The sequence below is a fragment of the Chiloscyllium plagiosum genome, chromosome 3 (genome assembly GCF_004010195.1).
Source record: "Chiloscyllium plagiosum isolate BGI_BamShark_2017 chromosome 3, ASM401019v2, whole genome shotgun sequence".
Taxonomy (NCBI): Eukaryota; Metazoa; Chordata; class Chondrichthyes; order Orectolobiformes; family Hemiscylliidae; genus Chiloscyllium; species Chiloscyllium plagiosum.
In genome coordinates, this window is record NC_057712.1 from 70,698,052 (window position 1) to 70,721,333 (window position 23,282).

General features: G+C 38.8%; 1 protein-coding gene across 1 annotated transcript; it reads left to right on the top strand.

Annotated features, from left to right (window-relative positions):
- Nucleotides 1-1,117: 1,117 nt before the first annotated feature.
- serinc1 (serine incorporator 1) lies at nt 1,118-23,056 on the top strand. Its single transcript, XM_043684275.1, has 6 exons — nt 1,118-1,289; nt 1,641-1,810; nt 4,434-4,524; nt 5,778-5,919; nt 17,990-18,220; nt 21,919-23,056. Exons 1-6 carry the CDS (start codon nt 1,169-1,171, stop codon nt 22,055-22,057), a joined length of 894 nt encoding a protein of 297 aa, XP_043540210.1. The 5' UTR covers nt 1,118-1,168; the 3' UTR covers nt 22,058-23,056.
- Nucleotides 23,057-23,282: the final 226 nt, after the last annotated feature.

Here is a 23,282-nt window from a genome sequence, read left to right on the forward strand (position 1 = left end):
GATTGGAAAAACTGGTGGTGTTTTCAGAGAAGGTTTGACAGCCGTTCTCAAAGTCCTGAGTAGATGGGGAGAAGTTTTTCCCATTGGCGGAAGGCACATGAATCTGAGGGCACAGGCATAAAGCATTTGGCAAATGACCAAAGGTTCCACAAAGAAAAATATTTTAACACAGTAAGTGGTTATGATCTGGAATGCACTGTGTAAACAAAGATCCTCAGATAGCACTTTCCAACCCCAGGACCATGGAGGGCATGGGCAGCAGATGCATGGGAACACCACCATTTTCAAGTTCCTCTCCAAACCACTCACCATCCTGATTTGGTCCTTCATTGCAATTGTGGGTCAGTCCACGGCAGGTGGGTTACAATGGTTCAAGAAGGCAATTTGCCACCATTTCCTCAAGGGCAACTAGGGATAGGCGATAAATGCTGACCAGTCAACTATGCCTACATGCCAAAAAATGCCTGTGGTGGAGGTTGAAAGCCACATTTGAACCAAAGTGGAATTAGATAGGCACCTGATGACAGAGGCTGCAGGGCTACAGGATACTTTCTTCAGCCAGATAGCACTTAATCTGTGCAACACCTTGCCAAAGAGGGTTGTGGAGGCCAAGTCATTGAGTGTATTTAAGTCACAAATGGAACAGAATGGGGTTGAGAAACGTATCAGCCACAATGGAATTATGGGGTAGATTTCATGGGCTGAATGGCATGATTCTGCCACTGTATCTTATGGCCTTGGGGAAAGGATGGAGGAATGGGATAAGCTAAATCGCCCTTGGAGAGAGTCAGTATGAACTCAACCACCAAATAGCTTCCTTCTGTGCTGCAATTATTCAAAGTTCCCTTTGTATTAACTATTAACTTTCAATGTTGTGATTTTTTTTTCTATGCAACATCCAAATAAACTAACAGACCTTGTGAAAAGATGCTCCGTTTTACTGAGTACATTTTAAGGTATACCACGTTTGAGGGCTTTTAATTTTTAGTTTAAAATTCATGTTTAGTGAGCCATGATTTTATAATTATTTTTAAAAAGCATTTTTAATATTCATTCCACAGATAAGTGCTCAAAATATAGTTTTTTTTCAAACTTTAAATAGAATGCAACTTAAACCAATTTCTGAGCTTGTTTTATTTGTTTATTTACAGTCTGGTTCTATGTTGGAATGGCTGGTGCGTTTTGTTTCATCTTAATCCAGCTGGTCCTACTCATTGACTTTGCCCACTCCTGGAATGAATCATGGGTTGAAAAAATGGAAGAAGGCAACTCGAGGTGCTGGTATGCAGGTAAGGAGGAAAAAAAACTGAAGAACAGTAACTACCGAGAGTGGTGATTTTAAATAAGTGAGGCTAGGGTGACAAACAGTTAAGTATTGTTGTTGAATACTGAAATTCCTGCATTTGTTCACTTTTTGGGGTAAAACATTGTTTTCCATTTGGGTCCTGTTGAACTTCATCAACTTTGTATCACTTTTACCATCAAACCTCTGTGCTGTATCCTTCACTTCATGATTTAGAGTATGTATATCCTCAAATAGCATTGGTGCAAATAGTATTTTTTTTTTAAAAAGCATAATTTGCTAAAATTACTATTAAAGAATCCAAAAGACTAATTAGTTGACGTTATCTTTTGTACAGCATTGTTGTCCGCCACAGGCATGAACTACCTGCTATCCCTGGTTGCTATTGTCCTATTCTATTGTTACTACACGCATCCTGAGGGCTGCACTGAGAATAAGGTCTTTATCAGCTTAAATATGCTGCTGTGCATAGCTTCGTCTGTCATGTCCATCCTCCCAAAGATACAGGTATGACCCAAAAACTTTGACTAATTAATGTAGATTTTAGAGCTCATATTGAAAAATCCATCTCATAATTTAATTTTGTTTTGCCAAAGTAGATGTCATCCTATGGGGTTGGATTCTAACTGTATTTACTGCTTTAACATAGGTTATTGCATATAAAAAAGAAATTAAAGTCATGTCAAAAATAGAGTTTAAGGAAGGTATTTAATCAGCACAGTTTTAGCTTGTTCATTGGAACCGCTTTCAAATGTTTAAGGAAACTATAGAGTTTAACTTCTTGCACCTTTTAATACTATTATATTAGATTAATTTCCACATCGGAATCTATCTGCAATTTGTTCATATCGATTGATACTCAACACCTACAACTTTAGAAAAAAAATGATTTGTCCCAGAATCCACTACATTTTAGAATGAAGGGGATTTCAGATTTCCATACTTATTTGTTTGGGGATAGAATTTTACTTCTAACTTTCCTAACACTAATTTTTATATTAGCGTTGCTGGTTCTGGATTTGACCACCGGAAGAAATAACTGTACTTTTTTCATACTATCACATGATTTTTAATTTTAAATACTATGATTACTTTCTAACTCGAGAGAATACAACGCACCCTTTAGCCTTTGTTATTTGTCTGGTGAATCCCCACTATAGTCCCTCCAAGGCTTATGATGTTCCAAAGGCATGATACCAGAAGTAAGTATTCTTATATGGCTTTCTTCGATCCAAAGTGAATAGCTTCATTTCTCTCCAACATTGAACATCACCTTCAATGGTTTTGCCCACTTATTTAATCCGTACGTCTCTACTTGTATCTGCACAACTTAATGTGCCCCCTAAATTAGAGCCAGATAGTTCTTTTAAAAATTCTGTTCCTTCATACAAATCATTTCTAGATAGGCTATTAAACACCTCTGGGAGCAGTTGAGATTTGAATTCAGGCCTCCTGGCACAAAGGTAGGGTCATTACCACCTGTGCAACAAAACCCTCCAGGTTATTTATATGCTGAGTAGCTGAGGCCTTATTACAGATTCTGGGGGAAGCATCACCTTTCCTATTCAGGCAATATCAATCAATGGATGGTGCCTTTACCTGACCTCCAAACTAATTCAACGATAAGGTTGTCATTTTTGATAATATCTTGTGCAAATTCCCTATCGATTATGTTCTGGTAATGGAAATAGAAAATAGCTGCACACATTTGCTTATAAACCCTGTCAGTGACTTTCCACAAAATTCAACTGGATTAGTCAGACATGGGTCATAGAGATGTACAGCATGGAAACAGACCCTTCAGTCCAACTCATCCATGCTAACTAGATATCCCAATCCAATCTAGTTCCACCTGTCAGCACCCAGCCTATATCCCTCCAAACCCTTGCTATTCATATACCCACCCAGATGCCTTTTAAATGCTGCAATTATACTAGCCTCCACGAGCTCATTCCACACAGGCATCACCCTCTGCATGAAGAAGTTGCCCTTAGGCTTTTATAGCTTTCCCCTCTCACCCTAAACCTATGCCCTCTAGATCTGACTCTCCCACCCCAGGGAAAATACCTTGTCTATTTACCCTATCCATGCCCCTCATGATTTTATAAACCTCTATAAGGTCACCCCTCAGCCTCCGACATTCCAGGGAAAACAGCCCTAGTCTATTCAACCTGTCCATACAGCTCAAATCCTCCAACCCTGGCAACATCTTTGTAAATCTTTTTTGAACCCATTTCAAGTTTCACAGCATCTTTCCAATTAAAATGAGACCAGATTAATCACACAATATTCCAAAAGTGGCCTAACCAATGTCTTGTACAGCTGCAACATGACCTCCTAACTCCTCTACTCAATACTCTTAACCAATAAAGGAAAGCATACCAAACGCCACCTTCACTATCCTATCTACCTGCGATTCTACTTTCAAGGAGCTATAAACCTGCACTTGTTCAGCATCCTAGGACCTTACCATTAAAGTGTATAAGTCCTGCTGAGATTTGCTTTTCCAAAATGCAGCACCTTGCATTTGTCTAAATTAAACTCCATCTGCCACTCCTCAACCCATTGGCCCACCTGATCAAGATCCCGTTGTAATCCGAGGTTACCTTCTTCGCTGTCCATTACAACTCCAATTTTGGTGTCATCTGCAAACTTACTAACTCTACCTCCTATGTTCACTTCCAAATCATTTATATAAATGAGAAAAAGCAGTGGACCCAGCACCGATCCTTGTGGCACTCCAATCTGGTCACAGGCCTCCAATCTGAAAAACAACCCTCCACCACTACCCTCTGCCTTCTACCTTTGAGCCAGTTCTGTATCCAAATGGCTAGTTTTCCCTGTATTCCATGAGATCTAACCTTGCTAACCAATCTCCCATGCCGAACCTTGGTCAAGTTTTGACAAGTGCAGATGATTTGTGTATGGAAAAACAGTGGAAGACAAAGCAGTGAAAAGTAACAGATTAACTTATAAAATCAGACACCAACTGTATGTGTTCTGTCTGAATGGAGTGTGCTTATAAAAGGAATATTGAAGTTAAATAAGGTATACACTTGTAAGTGTGTGTATGTGTGTGTATATATGCATATGTAAAAATAAATTGAAGAGATTGTTGATATATTTTTAGGAGTCTCAACCTCGATCTGGTTTGTTACAATCGTCCATCATCACCTTGTATACCATGTATCTAACGTGGTCTGCTATGACTAATGAACCAGGTATTTTATTCATTTTTAGTTATTTTAGTTCGTAGTGTATCCTCCATTAATAATGTCATGGAATGTGAATAATGCTCCATGATAAATTCTCACCCAGAGAAGGGAGAATGAAAATGAGCTTTTGAAGTCCAAAAGTACTACAGCAAAGGACAAAGGTTTCATTGTGTATCATGAAACTTGCATTCCAGAATGGTGTTACATTGCTGCCTTTTTAACAACACTCTGTTTTCGGTCTTGTTATGGAATTGGGAGGGAGGCACTAAAAATTGCATTGATGCATTTCCTTATCAAATATTGATTTATATTTTGGTTTACAAAGAATTAAAGCATTGGAAAATGCTAAAGCAGGTTGCTTTTGTATTTGGCATGTCAAAGGGAGAAGTTTTAATTTGTCTTTTAAAATGCAAATTTATTTATACCTCCAGATAGTACGTTTTTTTCAGTAATTGTGTCTAGATGTTTCTAGGTATACTGTAGTCAAGCTTGTCACAGTTCATGCCATTGTTGTGCCAAGGCTAAAAATGGATAGGAAATGGCAGTTAGTTCCACCTCAGTCTGCCTACACTGAAAAAGATTGTAGTTGAAAAAACATTATGACAGTTCAACTAAGCTAAATTATTTTCTTTTGGCAGTTGTTGAAGACTCCTATCAATCACAAATTAAAACTTGTTGACCTAGTGCCTAGATCAAATTTACTTCTATAAATGTAATGCTGATTTAATTCTGCATATTAATTTGAGACAACTTTGTGGCAATTTTAATTTATATCAATGGAGTGAAAATTTTGAAGTGATTCATTACGTTTAACAGGCTGATGGCTATGATTTACTGTGGTGTGGAATTGAATATGTTTTGTACATGTAACTGAATAGAAAGTGCTATTGAGACTGCCAGAAATTGGAGAGATTGACTTTTCGAAATTATATGATAGCTATTTTGTCAGCACTGAATGGGTGCCTCAAAGTGTTTGGGTCAGCATGAGTCCAAGGCCTTCTGTGTTCTATCTTTAATCAAATGAACAAACTTTGAACAATTTATTTTTCATGGTCAGATTGGAAACATCGGCATAAAAAGAATGCTTCACCTTGTATGTAAATCAGTTAAGTTAATCTTTAAATCGCATTGCTTACAAAAAAGGTGTTTTATTAAGAAAAAGGTTATGTAGCTAGCATAAGCATTTGAAGTATAGACAGTAATTTTGGGAAATAGTCAGACAAAAGGCCATTTACTTATGCATGTTTAATTTCTTACAGACCGAAAATGCAATCCCAGTTTGCTGAGCATGATTGGGTACAACAGCACAGGGACTCATGTCCCTGGTCAGGTTATCCAGTGGTGGGATGCACAAGGAATTGTAGGACTGGTTCTATTTTTACTTTGTGTTCTATATTCAAGGTCAGTAATCATCAGATCTATGCTTTTATTATTAGCTGTCTTCTTTTCTCCCAAAGCTGTCACTTCAAGTCAGAAATATAAATTTGTAGGAAGGTTAATATAAAGTAAATGCTAACTAAAATCATACTGCATATGGATTGAGCTTGTAAGTTATGAATAATGGAGGAGTCGTCTCAGTTTGCTTGTAATTTAGATGCTCAAATGATACCATGGTTGATTTAGGTTGTCACTTCCTCAAGGAGGATATCAGGCAGGAAACTTTCTGTCTTGAAGCCATGTTGCATGTGTCATAAAGTCATTACAACAAAGGAGGAGACCATTCAGCTCATCAACTCATTGCTAGTACACTTTATAGCAATCTAGTAAGCTACATTTCTCCAGTCAATCATTGTGGTCAACAAGTTTATTTCCCTTAAATGCCTATCTACATTCCTTTTGAAATCATTAATTAATTGTCTCTGTTCCCATGACCCTTCTAAACAAAGGAGTTTCAGTTTATTGGCATTCGGTGTATAAAAATTGGGCTGCTTACATCCCTCTATTTCTTGTGCAGAACTATTCATCTGTGTTCCCTAATCTATTAGCTCACAAGAAGGGCTTTCCTTTGTCTAGCTTGTCCAAACATGTCATAATCTTGGAACAGTTTTATTTCCTCAACCTCCTTTGGTCTAAGGAGAACAACGTCTGCTTCTCCAACTTAATTTTGTAACTAAATTCCCTCATCCCTTGAAACATTCTGGTAAATCTCCTTTGCAGCTTCCAAAGAATCATCATGTTGTTCCTAAAGTGTGGTGGCCAGAACTTGACTAGATAATCTTGTGGCCCAAGCAAATAAAGGTTTAGCATCCCTTGTGTTTCTACTTAATCGCTCCATATTTGAGGTCTGCTATGCCATATACTTTTCAACCTAGGTCCTGATTTTTGTTCCTGTGTCACGTGCACAGAGGCAGAGTAAACCCCAACTCCACAAACATAACTTTTAAAAATGTCTGCTTGTCCTTCCCTTCTCTTTTTTCCCTCCAGTTGGGGATTGTGGGTTAGATTGGGAATTGTGCTGGATAACCTGGGAAAAGCTCAGGATTCTGCGAGTGACTGATAGAGGAGAGGTGCCTCTGAAATTTCGACCATAGTGTTGGAGACCAAAGTAAGGATGAGAAAATAAAACATCCCTCCTGCCTATTCACTCTCTCCATCATACATTCCCCATGCCCTATCCAAGTCAGCCTATTCCCATCTATCCACCTCCATGATGCTTCACACCCCCTGTGCCAACCTACCTATCCCCATGGTCACTAATACTCCCCTGTGCTACCCTATGTCCATTTAGGCATCCCCTTGGCTCTAGTCTGCACACTCACTTATGCAGCACAAATGACTTATGTGAGTAGGCACTCTGAAAGAGCGATCACTTCTTTTTTTAAACAACTTGCACCCACTTTTTTGGCAGTTCCTTGGGGTACCACAACAACTGATGGAGTTTGAATTTCATAAATAAATCTGGAATTGAAAGCTAATCTCAATGATGACGACCTTCACCTTCCATATCACCTCAGATTATCCACAAGCATTCATGCATACAGGGTAAATATATAGTTCTATTACTTATAGTTCTATTTTCTACACAGTTAACAATCACAAAATACCCTTGACCCTTGCTTTCATCACATTTCCACACAGTGCATTTAGGACCAAAATCACTTGTTAGAAAAAGATTTTTCTCGTATCATCCTTGCTTTTGCAAATTATTAAATCTGTGCCCTTTTGTTCTTTTTCATTACAAGCAAGAATAGTTTCTCCTGCTGACGCTAACCAGTCTGATCATGATTTTGAAAATTGCTTAGATGCCATGTTAGCCCCCTTCTCTCCAAGGGGAGCAGTCCCAAACACTCTAGTCTGTCATAAGTGAAGTTTCTTATCCCTGGAACCATTCTTGCAAATCTCTTCTGCACTGTCTCTCTCAACCTTACTATAGTGTGGCCACACTGACTTGTGCACAGCATATGGTCATGTAGGTTTGATATCGCCTCCTTGCTGGTGTATTTGTGGTTTTCGCAGCTTTATTAACTGCTCCCCTCATCTGTCCTGCAATCTCCAATGGTCTGTACATATGTACATCCAGCTTCCTCTACTCCTGCACTCCCTTTAGGATTGTGCCCCTTACGTTATGTTGGCTGTCTATGCACTTATCACAAATATGATCACCTCATATTTATATGTCTTGAACTGTATCTGCTACATATCCACCCATTCCAAATTATTTACGTCCTTCTTTGAACTGTCGTCCTCACAGTTTACATTGTTCCAAGTTTTGCATCAAGTGTAAAATTATCCTCTGCAAATACAATATCTAGATCATAAATAAATATCAGGAAATGCAAAGGTCCCAATACCAACCACCCCAGGCACTCCATTACAAACCTCTTTCCAACCTAAAAAATATCTATTTCTGTCTTTTCTATCATTTAGACTGTTTTGTATCCAGGCTGAAGAACTGTTTTTATGTGCACTTGTGTTAAGAATAGTTAGGTAGTTGTTTTTGACTAATGCCGACTTGAAGGGCTAAAGGGTCTTTTACTGTGCTCTAGATCTCTTTGACACTTTGACCCTCCTATTTTGCAAATTACAGTTTTGTTAACCAGTCTTTTATGTGGTATAAGAGATGGTAACATAGTGGAAGAATAATCTCCAAGCCTAGACTGATGCTTGGAAACCTGAGCTTAGTTTAGCTCCCATGATGCTAACTGAGTAATATAAATTCCATTAGTTCATAAATCAAGAACAAAAAACTATAATTGCAAAATGTAATAATTGTGAAATTACTGGATTGTTATAAAAAGCCTTCTGGTTTACTAATACTCTTTCAGGGATAAGAATTTGCCATACTTAACATATGGGAGGTTGATTCTTAGCAGCCACTAAAATGGGCCAGCAAGCCTATCGATTATATAAAACTGAAGCTAAAGCAGAAATTGCTGAAGAAATTCAGCAGGTCTGGCAGCATCTTTGGAGAGGAAGTAAAGTTAACATTTCAAGTCTAGTGACCGGCTTCAGTTACATCATGTGATGTTCTCACCTCTATATTGATGGTTTCTTTGCTTTGCCGTCCTGGAATTGAGTCTTATAATTTTTACTTTGCTTCTGTTGGTGTGCTATTGTGTAGATAATCGTGCATTTTACTGCTGAACCTGGATCCCCCAGTAAGTTGAATTGGTTTATGGTTACCTATGTCTGCTTTGTCACCTTTTTTAAACAAGGACTTCACACTGATTTGATTCTGGTCATCTGATGCCTCTTCAATATGCATTTCTCCATCAAAATCCTTGTCAGGACCTTTTATAAATCATCACACTAGTTGCTATGATAAATACAATCAGAATTTGAACATGTGCTTAAAACCATTTCAGCTTGCGAAGGGCTTTCTTCTTATTGACGTAACCATAGCTCTTCTGGGGATACTCAATTCTTTGTGTTTCCCTTGAAATAATTGGAGGCTATAATTATTCAAAATGTGAACTGTCTTGTGATTGTTATTAGCTTCATGCTTCAGTTACACTATGTAATGTTCTCCCCTCTATGCTGATGGTTTATTTGCTTTGCCAAGCCAGAGCCAAGGCTTATCATTTATACTTTGCTTCTGTTGGTGTGTTTTTTATGTCCAAGTCATTCTCGTGTTCTTCTTATCAAACTTTTTTCACTTTTTTTAAAATTAATATAATCCTATATTCATATGAGTAACTTTTTAATTTGCATCCAAGTACATGATTGTTTAGAGTGAATTTGACTAATTTCAGATTTTTTTTAAAGTTTAATTCCTGGTAAAATAGTGTTTTTGAAATAAATTATAATGTGCTATCTAGTTCAGAAATGATTAGGAAAAATTTTAATGTCTGGCTCCTCTGTGTTTTTCTCTTCCTATTCATCAACTACAGTATTTTCCTAATCTCACTAATAAACATTCACCAAATCATTCTGCGGAGGATCACAGATTTAAATTTATAACCGTGCATTGCAAAATGCTGCAGCAATTCCTAGCATAGATGTTCCAAAATCTGATTGTATGACATTCACTAGAAATTCATAAGTCACTTGATCAAGAGAGACAGACATTTTTCAGCTTGAGCAGAACTCACTAACTATGAAGACAAAAATAGAGACTGTGGGAGGTCAGCCACTACGCATACCAAAACATTGTGATGAGGAAGGCTGTCTAGAGTGGTAGTGGAGGGAATATCAGAACAAAATAGAAATATGGTAATGAATAGAGGGTTTTGTATTTATAGAGACATTAAGAAAAGCCCCTAAAGTTGAGTTTCCTTAATCAATGCCAGAGTTGAGAGACAGTTGGAAAGGGACAGAAAAATCCACTTTTCCTGGACTATATTGGTACAAAAGACTTGGGTAAGAATAGTTATTTTGTAATCAACCTGCTCAGAGATGTTAGCACACACCTCTGAAGCAGGTGGACTTGAACTCTGGCGTCCTGGAGTGGGGTAGGAGGGCCCTCTTAGGTGAGAATAGGGAGGCAGTTTAGGTGTTGGATCAAGAAGAAGGGCTTATGCCCGAAACGTCGATTCTCCTCCTTGGATGCTGCCTGACCTGCTGCACTTTTCCAGCAACACATTTTCAGCTCTGATCTCCAGCATCTGCAGTCCTCGCTTTCTCCAAGTTAAAAAGCAGGCATTCAAAGCTAATTATTGCTGGATTGATACTGAAACTACGTGTAAATTGACACAAAAATAGGCCCTGTATTCCTGATGAAGGGCTTTTGCCCGAAACGTCGATTTTACTGCTCCTCTGATGCTGCCTGAACTGCTGTGCTTTTCCAGCATCACTCTAATCTAGGCAAAAATAGGCCAGGGCTGGCGTGAGAAAGCAAGTACCCTTTTCCCCCTTTTCCTATGACATTCCTTGTAGTACTAGTGCAAGAAGGAGCTGAAGAGTGAGACTAGAATCCACCTGAACTGGAATGGGACCTATTGAAAAGCCCAAGGAGGGAGATGGCAAAGTTTTTAAATGAGTAAAATTGGGTGGGTAAGGGAGGTGAAGAATCTGAGAAATGAAACCAACTCAGTAGGAATGAACTAGAAAAGGAGAGCAAACATGACCAGGGAATGATAGTTATAGAATGGGGGGGGGGAGGGCGGTGGGTAAAAAGACCAATAGACTATGAGAAGAACAACGGATTAAAATCTTAGAACGCCCTCTCTATCAGCACACTTATTCTACATACAGTGCAGATTGCAGAAGTTTATAAATAGCTCACTGTGATCTTCTCAACAGCGAATAGGGGCAATCGGTGCTATCTGAGCCAGTGATGCTCAAATCTTATGAAGCAATAAAAAAAATCTTGTCTTTACAATATTATATGTATTGTCCATAATAAAACAGTAATAGTTTGCAAGGAATAGCTATATCATAAGTGAAGAGGGTACAAACCATTAACAGACAGATATTTTCGAAAAACACGGCTCTTCCTGAGGTTTCCCCTGCATGGTTGATACGCTGTAACTGCAAAATTGAGGAAAGATATTTCTTTCTTAAGAGTTTACATTTCACTGAGAAGATGTCAGTCCGCATCAATCAGCTCCGAAAACTCTGCTAACAGGTTTTTGTTTGCTGTAACAATTTTCACCACAGCAGCCGAAACAATCTATAACTGTCTAAAACATCCATAACATTCTTAAAAATGCCAATTTGTTTTGTCTCGCAAATTTAATGAATCCTTTAAATTTCATATCCACATGTTATGCTATGGTTATACAAGGCATTGGTGAGACCTGAGTGCAGTTTTGCTTTCCTTATTTAATGAAGATATATATGAATTGGAGGTAGTTGTAGAGGTTTAGTGGATTGATACCTGGCATGATTGGGTTATTTTATGAGGATATGTTGGACAGGAGGGCCTTGTTTCCACTGGACTTTAGATAAGTGAGAGTGTTTAAGATCCTGAATGGTCCCGACAAGGTGGATGTGAAAAGGATGTTTCTCTTGTGGGTCAGTCAATGGTTAAAAGGGCACTATTTAGGTTTAGGAGACACCCTTTCAGGAGAATTTTGATTTTCTTGAAGTGTTGTGCAGCTACGGAACTCTCCAGCTCAGAAGGCAATAGAGATTGGGTCTTTGATTACTTCTTAAAACCACGATGGACAGATTCTTGTTGGGTAAGGAGTTGAATGTTATTTGAATAGATTGGAATGGGGAATTCAAAACAAATAGATCAGCTATGATCCTGTTGAATGGTGGAGCAAACTCAAAAGGCCAAATTGTCTGCTTCTGCTCCTATTTGTACATTTCAAATTTTCACTATAAATTAGTCCGCTCTTCCTTGGGTCATTCCCTATCTGTGCACCAACATTTGTTGAGATACATTGTTTACGAACAGACTAACTAACAGACAAGGCAACAACATTATCTCTGCCACCTTCAATGTTGGAGTTAACTCCCAAAATGTGGCTGCAAAACCTCAGGAGTGGGAATTGAAGTTGGCAGAGTACATCTCAAAGCACTGTTATTGTTAGATATAGCATGGCAGTGGAGAAAAGTGACATTGCCATATAATACAGAAATGGAATTGATACAGGCAGAAATTAAAGATAAATGATCAATCACACTAATAAGAGATATCTACATCTCCTTGTAAGAGAGGTGGAAGAAGAAATAGACCATCAAATTAGAGAAATGAGGAAAGAGATTTCTGTTAGTGAAATTGATTGGCCAGAGTATACAGATAAAGGGAAAGCGTTTCTATAATATGTACAGGCCTCTTTCTTTTAAGTATGTAGGTATGTAAGAAGAACAACGTTAGAGGATTTACTACTGGACTTCGTAAAGATTACAGAATACAAAAGTGAGGTGGGGAACATCGAGGCAAGAGTCACTATAATATAAGCTTTAAAATAATATTTTGGACGAAGGCATAAATATGAACAGGAGTAAGGTAATAAGTAAGGAAAAAACCCACTACTGGAGGGCTGAGACTAGAATTAGGGAAAATAAGTGACAATATGACAAATGAAGAACAAAAAATATTATTGAACAACAATGGAAAACATTTTAAAGCTGTGATCAAAAGTGTTCCACTTAACATATCATTAATGAGGTATTACCTATCCAAAAACGACAATGATAAGGAAAGTTAGATGTAACCACTGTGTGCACTACTCAGGAGAGAATGATGATTACACAACACCAGAAGGGACGTCAAGAGGAAAATAAGAAGGCAGAGAGGAAATGTGAAGTTATGTTATCAAGAAATTTATAACATTCGGTCCAATTCATCCATGCCGACCAGATATCCTAAATTAATCTAGTCACATTTGCCAGCACTTGGCCCATATCCTCAACTCTTCCTATTAATGTACTGATCCAGGTGTATTTTTATTGTATCAACCTCGAACACTTCCTCTGGCAGCTCATTCTATACTTGCAACACCCTTTGTGTGAAACAGTTGCCTTTAGGTCCCCTTTAAAATCCTTTCCCTCTCACCCTAAACCTATGCTGTCTCGTTCTGGACTCCCCCGCCCCCAACCCTGGCAAAAGATTTTTGTTTATTTACCCTATCCATGCCCCTCATGATTTTATAAACCTTTATATAGTCATCCCTCAGCCTCCAACGCTCCAGGGAAAACAGCCCCGGCCTCGGGCGGCACGGTGGCACAGTGGTTAGCACTGCTGCCTCACAGCGCCAGAGACCTGGGTTCAATTCCCGCCTCAGGCGACTGACTGTGTGGAGTTTGCACGTTCTCCCCGTGTCTGCGTGGGTTTCCTCCGGGTGCTCCGGTTTCCTCCCACAGTCCAAAGATGTGCAGGGTCAGGTGAATTGGCCATGCTAAATAGCTGGTAGTGTTAGGTGAAGGAGTAAATGTAGGGGTATGGGTGGGTTGCGCTTCGGCGGGTCGGTGTGGACTTGTTGGGCCGAAGGGCCTGTTTCCACACTGTAAGTAATCTAATCTAATCTATTCAGTCTCTCCGTATAGCTCAAACCCTCCAACCCTGGCAATATCCTTGTAAATCATTTTTGAACCCTTTCAAATTTCACAACATCCTTTTTGTAGGAGGGAGAACAGCATTGTACACACTATTCCAAAAGTGGAGCAACCAACGGACGGTGGCTCAGTGGTTAGCACTGCTGCCTCACAGCGCCAAGACCCAGGTTCAATTCAATCCTTGGGTGACTGCCTGTGTGGAATCTGTTGCATTCTGTCTGTCTGCACGAGTTTCCTCCGGTTTCCTCCCACAGTCCACAAATGTGCAGGTTAGGTGAATTGGCCATTCTAAATTGCCCATAGTGTGAGGTGCATTAGTCAGAGGGAAATAGGTCTGGGTGGGTTACTCTACGGAAAGTTGGTGTGGACTTGTTGGGCCGAAGGGTCTGTTTCCACACTGTAGGAAATATTATCTAATCTAATCAGTGTCTTGTACAGCTGCACCATGACCTCCCAACTTGTTTAATCAATGCTCTGACCAATAAAGGAAAGTATATTAAATGCCTTCTTCATTATCCTGTCTACCTGAGACTCCACTTCCAAAGAACTATGAACATGCAATCCAAGGTCTCTTTGTTCAGCAACACTCCCTAGGACCTTACCAATAAGTGTGTAAATCCTGCCCGGATTTGCCTCTCCAAAATGCAGCATCTCACATTTGTCAAAATTTAATTCCCTTTGCCACTCCTCGGCCCATTGGCTTTGTACATCTCTATGACTGTATTCAGCAGGTAGATGAGCTAAAGTTTTTGTTGATAGAGGATGGACAGGATAAAATTATAGGCAGTGATAACATAATGGCACTTTTTTAAATAAAAAAAAATTTGCTTCTCTATTTACTAAGGAGGCAGATTATATAGCCATCATATTGGAAAATGAAATCAGCAATATTTAGAGTAAGAGCAGAGGAAATATTAAACAAACTAATCAAATCCAGTGGATACATTTCTGATGTGGATTGTTTTCATACCTGGGATAGCAGAGACAATATTGTATATTAGTTTTAATAGTTAGTTCGAAAAAAAACTTGTACCAGCAAACTGATGGCTTACTGATGTTATACTGATATTTAAAAGGGGGCTAGAACATGTCCAGGGAACTGAGCACAAGTAAAGTTAACATCTGGAGTAAGAAAAAACATGGAATTCCCAATAAAGGAGAGCACTTTCTTTAAAAATCCAGAAACTATGTTTTACCAATCTTATTGAAGAGATTACCATAGAAGAATCCAGAGTAATGTAGTTGAAAACTTATCTACATTTCCAAACATTGTGATCAATTACCACACAATTGAATAGTGGTGCAAGTGTCTCCAAGGAAAAAGGAACAGAATGAATGGTTAGTTGGATGATGGGAAAATGGTCCCTACTTAAGCTGAGAAGTGACCTCTCAAAGATTGGTGCTAGGGACCACAGTTGTCCATTATTTATATTGACATTCTCAACTTTGAATTCAAAACAAATGTTATAAATTTGTAGTTGACAGCAAACCAGAGTGGGAGAGCTGAGTATGAGATGGTTAGTATTAAAGAAGACAATCTCAAGAGTTTGCAAGAAGTGTTAATTACTTGCAGAATAAGCATATCACTGGCAATTGAAATTCGGTAGATGTTACATTTTGGCAAGAGAACTAATGGTGGCATTTATTATTGAGAAAATAAGAATCTAAATGGGATAGAGGAGATGAGGAAGTACAAATGTAACAGTCCCTAAAAATAGTGACGCAAACTAAAAATGCTGGTTTAAAAAAAAGCAAAAACCAAGCATGAGCGTTTATTTCTAGAGGAACAAAATTAGAGAAGTTAAGCTGTATCTAATCTTGAACAAAACACATTTGGACACTATGTACATCTTTAGTTAACATATTATTAAAAATGATATAATGTGATGGAATTTAGCATTCCGTTTGAGTGTGCGAAACAACTGTGCTAAACTTATAAAGAAATGAGGGCTGTAATGGATAGGTGATTGATGAGCAACTGTCAAGCATTTTAAGAAAATAGTTCATGCCTTACAGCACAGATATAACCCAGTGGGGAAGAAGGATTCTAGGAAAGGATAAAGTGACCATTAATTTAGGGACAGTAGCAAATTGAAAGGAAGAAACATACAATGTGGCCAAGATTTGTGGTGAGCTAGAGAAGTGGAAAAGTTTAAAAGTCAATAGAGGATGATCAAAAAAGTAATAAGGAGAAAATATTCTGAGGGCAAACTGTTAAGTAACAAAAGCAGTTAGTAAAAATGTCTTTATATATTTAAAAAGAAAGAGAGAGGCAGCAGTGAACATAAGCCCCTTAGAGGAAAAATAATGGGGAGCAAGGAAATGGCAGAGGAGTTGAATACATACAAGCAGGATTGATGGTTTAATGGGTTAGTGTGATTTTATATGAACTTCCATAAGACATTTAATAAGGTGCCAGCTAATAGGCTTGTCACAATTTGGTTTAAAAAAAGCAATGGCTGCATGAATACAAAGTTGGTTCTGGATTAGTGGTGCTGGAAGAGCACAGCAGTTCAGGCAGCATCCAAGGAGCTTCGAAATCGACGTTTCGGGCAAAAGCCCTTCATCAGGAATAAAGCTTTATTCCTGATGAAGGGCTTTTGCCCGAAACGTCGATTTCGAAGCTCCTTGGATGCTGCCTGAACTGCTGTGCTCTTCCAGCACCACTAATCCAGAATCTGGTTTCCAGCATCTGCAGTCATTGTTTTTACCTCTGAATACAAAGTTGGTCTGTCAAACCTCATCAAGAATCTTGAGCTAATTAACTACCATGTGTCTTTAACAAATCCATATGGCTTTGCATAATTAATCCACAATTAAATTAGGGACAGAAAAATAGACTGTCAGTTCCAAGATAGGAAGCCGAGAATCGTGATAGGTGGTTGGTTTCAAAATATATCCTGCACTCTTGACACCATTTGTGTCTCTTCCACCTAGTATTCAACATGGAGGCATGCTGACTCACCAACTGAAGACAGAATATGGAGCAGGTGGTAATCGGCAGGACACTTCCTGATTCATATCTGAATTGCTGCCATTAGTCTCTTGACTATGATTTTTCTTTGCTTAATTTACTTGAATTAGGGAAATATTAACAATGATAAATTTCTGGGTGGTTAACAGTGAGGAAGACTGTATTGGGTTACAGGGAGGTATAAAAGGAGTAGTCAGATGGGCAGATCTGTGGCAGATGGAAGTTAACCCTGATAAATCTTAGGAGATGCACTTTGGAAGAAGTAACAAGACAAGGGAGTACTCAGTGAATGACAAGACACTGGGAAAGCTCGGCGAAATGGATCTTGGGGTATTGGTTCACAGATCCCTGAAGTCAGCAAAGTTAATAGGGTGGTTAAGAAGGCATACGGGATGCTTGTCTTTATCAGTGTTGCCATAGATAAGAGCATGGGGGTCATACTGGAGATGTACATAACTTTGGTTAGGCCAGAGCTGGATTACTGTGTGCAGTTCTGGTCTCTGTAGGAAGGATCTGATTTCACTGGAGGGATTGCAGAGGATATTCAACAAGAAGTTGCCTAAAATGGAACGTTTCAGCTGTGAAGCGGAAGCTGTATTAGCTCGGGTTGTTTTCTTTGGAACAGAGAAGGTTGAGGAGAGACCTGATAAAAGGGGCATGGATAGGGTGAATAGAAAGCAGTTGTTCCCTTTAAGCAAAGCATCAGAACAAGGGGGCCATATTCTTAAAGTGAAAAGCAGGAGGTTTAGAGAGGTTTTGAGGAATAACTTTCACCAGAGAGTTTTGGGGTTTCGAGTGCACTGCACAGCAGGATAGTTGAGGCATGAAACCTCAACTTTTAAAAAGCAGTTGGATGAGCACTTGAAATATTCAAGGTTATGGGCCTCATGCGGGAAAGTTGGACTAATGTAGATAGTATAGTTTTGGCGGTACAAACGTGATGGACTGAAGGGCCTCTTACATTCTGTATGATTGTAAATAATCACAAACCAGAAGAAATTAAGGGTAATGTGCCCATCCAGTAACTTCTTAATAATGAAAGTGTTCTTACCTGTTAATTCTATGTGATCTGATAGTATGAGTTTAATTTCTTTTTTTCCTCCTCCACAGCATCCGGACCTCGAACAATAGCCAGGTCAACAAACTGACGCTAACTAGTGATGAATCTACGCTGATAGATGAAGGAGTTGGTCGAAGCGATGGTTCCTTGGAAGATGGTAACAATGCACAACGTGCAGAAGACAATGAGAAAGATGGTGTCACCTACAGTTATTCCTTCTTTCACTTCATGCTGTTTTTGGCTTCTCTCTATATCATGATGACACTGACCAACTGGTATAGGTATGTAAGCAATTTAAGTTAAACATCTTTACCATTCTGCAGTACTACTCTGTCAGTAGTGGCTAATTGTTAGTACTCTATATGTTGCTTGTTTTCTCACAAAACATGAGCCAGGTACATATTTGAAACATTTTTAGATGCATATTATCTCTTAAACATCAATGTCATGGTGATTGGTATAACGTCAAAAAGAAATAGTCATAGAACTTTTGACACCAAGAAATTCAAAATTGCAGGCATTGTATCTTTAGTGAAGTATAATTATTGCATTTGTATGTTTTGTTGCGAAAGGAATGTGTCATTTCCCTAATATTTGCTGTCCATTGTGGAACTAAGCAATATTGAAGAAGGAATTCTTAGATTGATTCTAATTTATGTATCAAGCCCTTTCTGCCATTCAACATGACCATGACTGAACCTGTATCTCAACCCAATACTATTTCTATTTCCCAGTACTGCTTTATGTTTTTAATCTCTAGATATCTATCTATTGCTTTTTTAAACATACTCGGTAATTTGTCCACCACAGCCTTGTATGATCGTGAATTCCATAGGTTCACCACCCTTTAAGAGAAGAAACTGCTCTTCATCTCAGTCCAAAATAGCCTATCCAATAGCCGGAGACTGAGACCCCTTGTTCTGAACACCCCTGGCCAGATGAAAGATCATCCCTGCCTCCACTCTTTCCAGCCATGTCAGAATTTTGTGTTAATGTAATCTCCTCTCATTCTTTGAAGCTCCAGTGAATGCAGGCCTAGTCGGCCACTGTTTCCTTACACAACAAACCTGCCATGCAGAAAACTGTCTGGTGAACCTTTGCTGCACACTCTGTGACAAATATGTCTTTTCTTTAGTGAGGAGACCAAAACTGCAAGCAGATATGCTCACACTAAGTCACTATGTAGCTGCAGTGGGATATCCTTGCTCCTACCCCTAGTGGGATATCTATGATTCACTGCACCTGCATTTTCCAACTTGCTCAACTTGTCAAAACTGCCTTGACATCTCTTTAACTCCTCCTCTCCACTCCCAATTTTACCTAATTTTGTGCCTAATATTTGAAAATATTCATTTGATTCCTTCATCAAAATTATTTATATTTATATGCAAATATAGATATAAATGCTGATCCTATAGTACCCCACAAATCACCATTATCTACTCCAAATACAGTTTCCTTTTTGCTAAACAATTCACTTTTTAAGCTATTCTGTTATCCCCAATTTCCATGTGTCTGCTGTCCTTGTCCTTCTGGATGGAAGTGGTCATGGGTTTGGAGGGTGCTGTCTGGGGATCTTTGATAGATTTCTGGAGTGCATCTTGGGGATGGAATATGCTGCTGCTGCTTCGTGGTGGAGGGAGTGGATGCTTATGGATGCATTGCCAATCAAGTGGGCTGATTTGTCCTGGATGGTGTCAAGCTGCTTGAGTGTTTGTTGGTGCTTCACTCATCCAGGTAAATGGGGAATATTCCACCAAATTCTTGACTTGTTCTTTTACATAATGGGCGTGATTTTGGGAGTCACGAGGTAGGTTGTTTGCCAGTATTCCTGGTCTCTGTTCTGCTCTTGTAGTTACTGTGTGTTTATGTGGAGCATATAGTTTTTGGTTTTGGTGGCTTCAATGGTGTTGGTGGTGGGGGATCCAGTGCAGTTGGCACTATTGGGTGTCAGGGATGGTGATTAGATAATCTCTTGTTGGAGATGGTCATTGCCTGGCATTTCTGTGGCATGAATGTTACTTGCCAGCTGTAAGTCTATAAGCCTGAATATTGTCCAGATCTAGTTGCATTTGAATGTAGACTGCTTCAGTATCTGAGCAGTTGTAAGTGGTGCTGAACGTTATACAATCATCAGCGAACACATCCATCTAATGCTGCTGGAGCTTCTCCAGATAGTTGAGTCCACACTGACCTGGATGGCAACCTTGGATCAAACTAGCAGTTTGATCTAGTGTTGTGGTCATCTGTCTTCCCATCCCAGGACTGACCATGTCCTCCCTCTGCACAATCTCATCCACCAGGGCCTTTAGGTCAAAGTTCGTAAAGCAGGTGCTGACTCACCCTTACCTGCCACGTCTGGGCCAAATGACTCTATGTGCTGGGCATCAGGGAATTGCTTTCATTTTACTGGGTGCACAACAGTCCTAAGTGTGGTGCAAAGACTAGGCATTCCCGGATATCGCAGAGGTGTTGAGCTGTTCCACATATTGTGAGTTAGAGATTTGGGCTCTCAACAGATTAGAGAGGCACTGTTGGGGCATGGTACCTAGTTAATGAGGCAAGTTTGGGGTAGTAATATAAGAAACACAAGAGGGCAGAGGTTTAAGGTGAGTGTGAGGAAAGTCTTTCTTTTTTACAGCGGTATGTACCTAGAACCCACTGCCAGAGAATGTTGTAGATATGTTCACATTTAAAAGGCATTTAGACAGACATGTGAACAGGCAGGAAATAAGATGATATGGATCATGTGCAAGCAGGTGGGATTAGTTTAGAATGACATGATAGTTGGTACAGAAATGGTGGATTGAAGGACCTGTTCCTGTGCTATTCTGTTCTATTTGATATTCTATGTTGGGTTAACTGGTCTGTAATTTGATCCCAATAAAAAATTCTCTGCTGGTCATGTTTTTATTAAAAGACTTCTCACAAGAAGATTATTTATAAGATTATTTCATTGTACAAAATCCTAGTTGATTCCTCAGCATACTAAATCTTAATATGTTAGAATTTAGTCAATTGCACAGCATTAGTGCTAATATAATTTGGCAGATGAATAAATCTGACTTATGCAGCATTTTTGCGTGTATCTCTGATTTCCTATTTAATGCCAACCTTTACCTTACACTACTGATTTGGAGGTTTATGAATAATTCCTAATATTGTCTTCTGCCTTTTGCTGCTGCTTTGCTCCATTTCTTCTGAATCCTCATCTAGATTTTCTGACCCAATAGCCTTTCTCACTAGCAACATCATGCCACCACCTTTTTTCCTGTCCTAAAGACTGAACACCCTTGGATGTTCTACTCCCAGCCTGACTATCTTTGGCTGTAGGACATACTGAAGGGCAAGGGAGAATGCCAATCAGTTACATCCTTGCTCCTGGCATCAGGGAAGCAATGTACTACCCTGGTGTCATGTCTGTGGCCATAAAGCTAACATATTAATGTTTCTATGATAGGGTATTCTATCACTATTACACTCCATTTTCTGTCAGTTCACCCTGATCCTGTGGAAATATAAGCCACTGTTGTGCATCAACTTGGTTTGTCAGCATTTATGAAATTTGGGTGAGAATTTAACTTAGCAGTCATGCTAATCATGTAGTCAGCACAAAAATGCTCACCATTTGGGTTTACATGAAAATCATTGCTTTTGTGCTAATGGTGGGGAAACCTTAGCCACTGGAGGCTCATATCAGATAATACAGCATATCCTGTGGTCTTCTAAAGATTAGTACTTGGAAAGCTCTGCTTGGAATTTTTATTATCTGCTGTTCTGAGGCAAGGGTCTAGGAATCCTGGGGAGGATAAGTTAGAAAATAAAAGTAGTGGAGAGGGTTTGCAACTGTTGCCAAACCCATTGAAGTGATAGGGTAAGTAACTAGCATGATAAGAGGAATAATATGTAATTTTAAAGTATGCCATTGTTTAGAAAATTAATATGCAGGCAACAAGTTTTGTTTTCTTTTCGTTCTCAGCCCTGATTCCTCATATGAAATAATGACAAGTAAATGGCCATCAGTTTGGGTGAAGATTTCTTCTAGCTGGATCTGCATCATGCTGTACGGATGGACCCTGGTTGCTCCACTTGTGCTGACAACTCGTGACTTTGATTGAAGGACAAATTTAAGAACTGTTTTCTGTTGACACGCCTGGGATTATGCAACTAAAATCTAACTGCAGTGTTAAACAACTAGTATGTGCTACCATGTGGTATTTATTTCCCCTCCACTTTATTGCATAATTGGACTAAATGTTTAACTTTTCTTTGAATTGCACATTAAACGCTGTTTACTAAAGTTAAAATATTTGACTTGTAGAAATATTAGAAAGTGTGACAATCTCCAAAAAATTGTGCGCATTTCTTTAGAAGTGGAAAAGGCAACTTATTTATTTGCTTTACAAAAAACATCTTGAAACATGTGAATGATCTTTGTTTTCAGCATTGCTTATTGGTGTCTAGGAAAAGGCTTTGTCAGCATCTGTATAGATTACATTTGTCTTGTGTAGGAATTGTGGTGCACAAAACTTAAATGTGAGTTAAGATTTTAGTATTGCTGACATTTGACTAACCTTGCTTTTAAGCTAAGTTGACACAGCTACTGCGTGAAGTTTGTTGTGGATGTCATTGTAAACAGAAATTGTTCTTGCTTGTTTGTGATTATAAACTGTATTGAATGAATTTGAATTCCTGTGTCTACACCAATCATTTGACCTAGGCTGGTTAGCTTAAGCATAAATTTCCAATTAATAATGATTGGTGAAGGATAAAGGGATCTCCAAGTATAGGAACTGGATGTCGTGTATTGCCCAATTGTCTTTGTACTTCAAAGTACTATTTTTGCATGCATAATGGTAACTGAGCCATCCTTAATCACAACTCAGATGCACAGGTACTACTTATGAGGCCTAATCCACCATTTATTAAACTGAGAGGCCTTGGTAAAATAATTGGAAACATTTTTCCCGCTTACTTGAATTTTAAAAAATTTAGTATTACTGATGGATGGTATCATATGTCTAGCTCTGAAAGCAATATGCCACAAAATTTTATTAATCCATTTTCCTTTTAAAGATGTTTTCTTATTTACATGATTAAAGTTTTCTTCAGACAAAGCAAATGTATATTTCTTATTGATACCACATTTCCCAATAGTGCACTATACCAACCACTTGTCACAGGAGTAAGCCAAGATTGGATCAAATTAACTAATTCTACAATGTATATCATGAAAATGAGGGACATTTGCCTAATGAAGCACAAATGTCTTTCATGTAGCATTCTGGTAATTAAATAAATGTATTAATCTTTAGACTCCTTGCATCACAGACCAACAGCTTC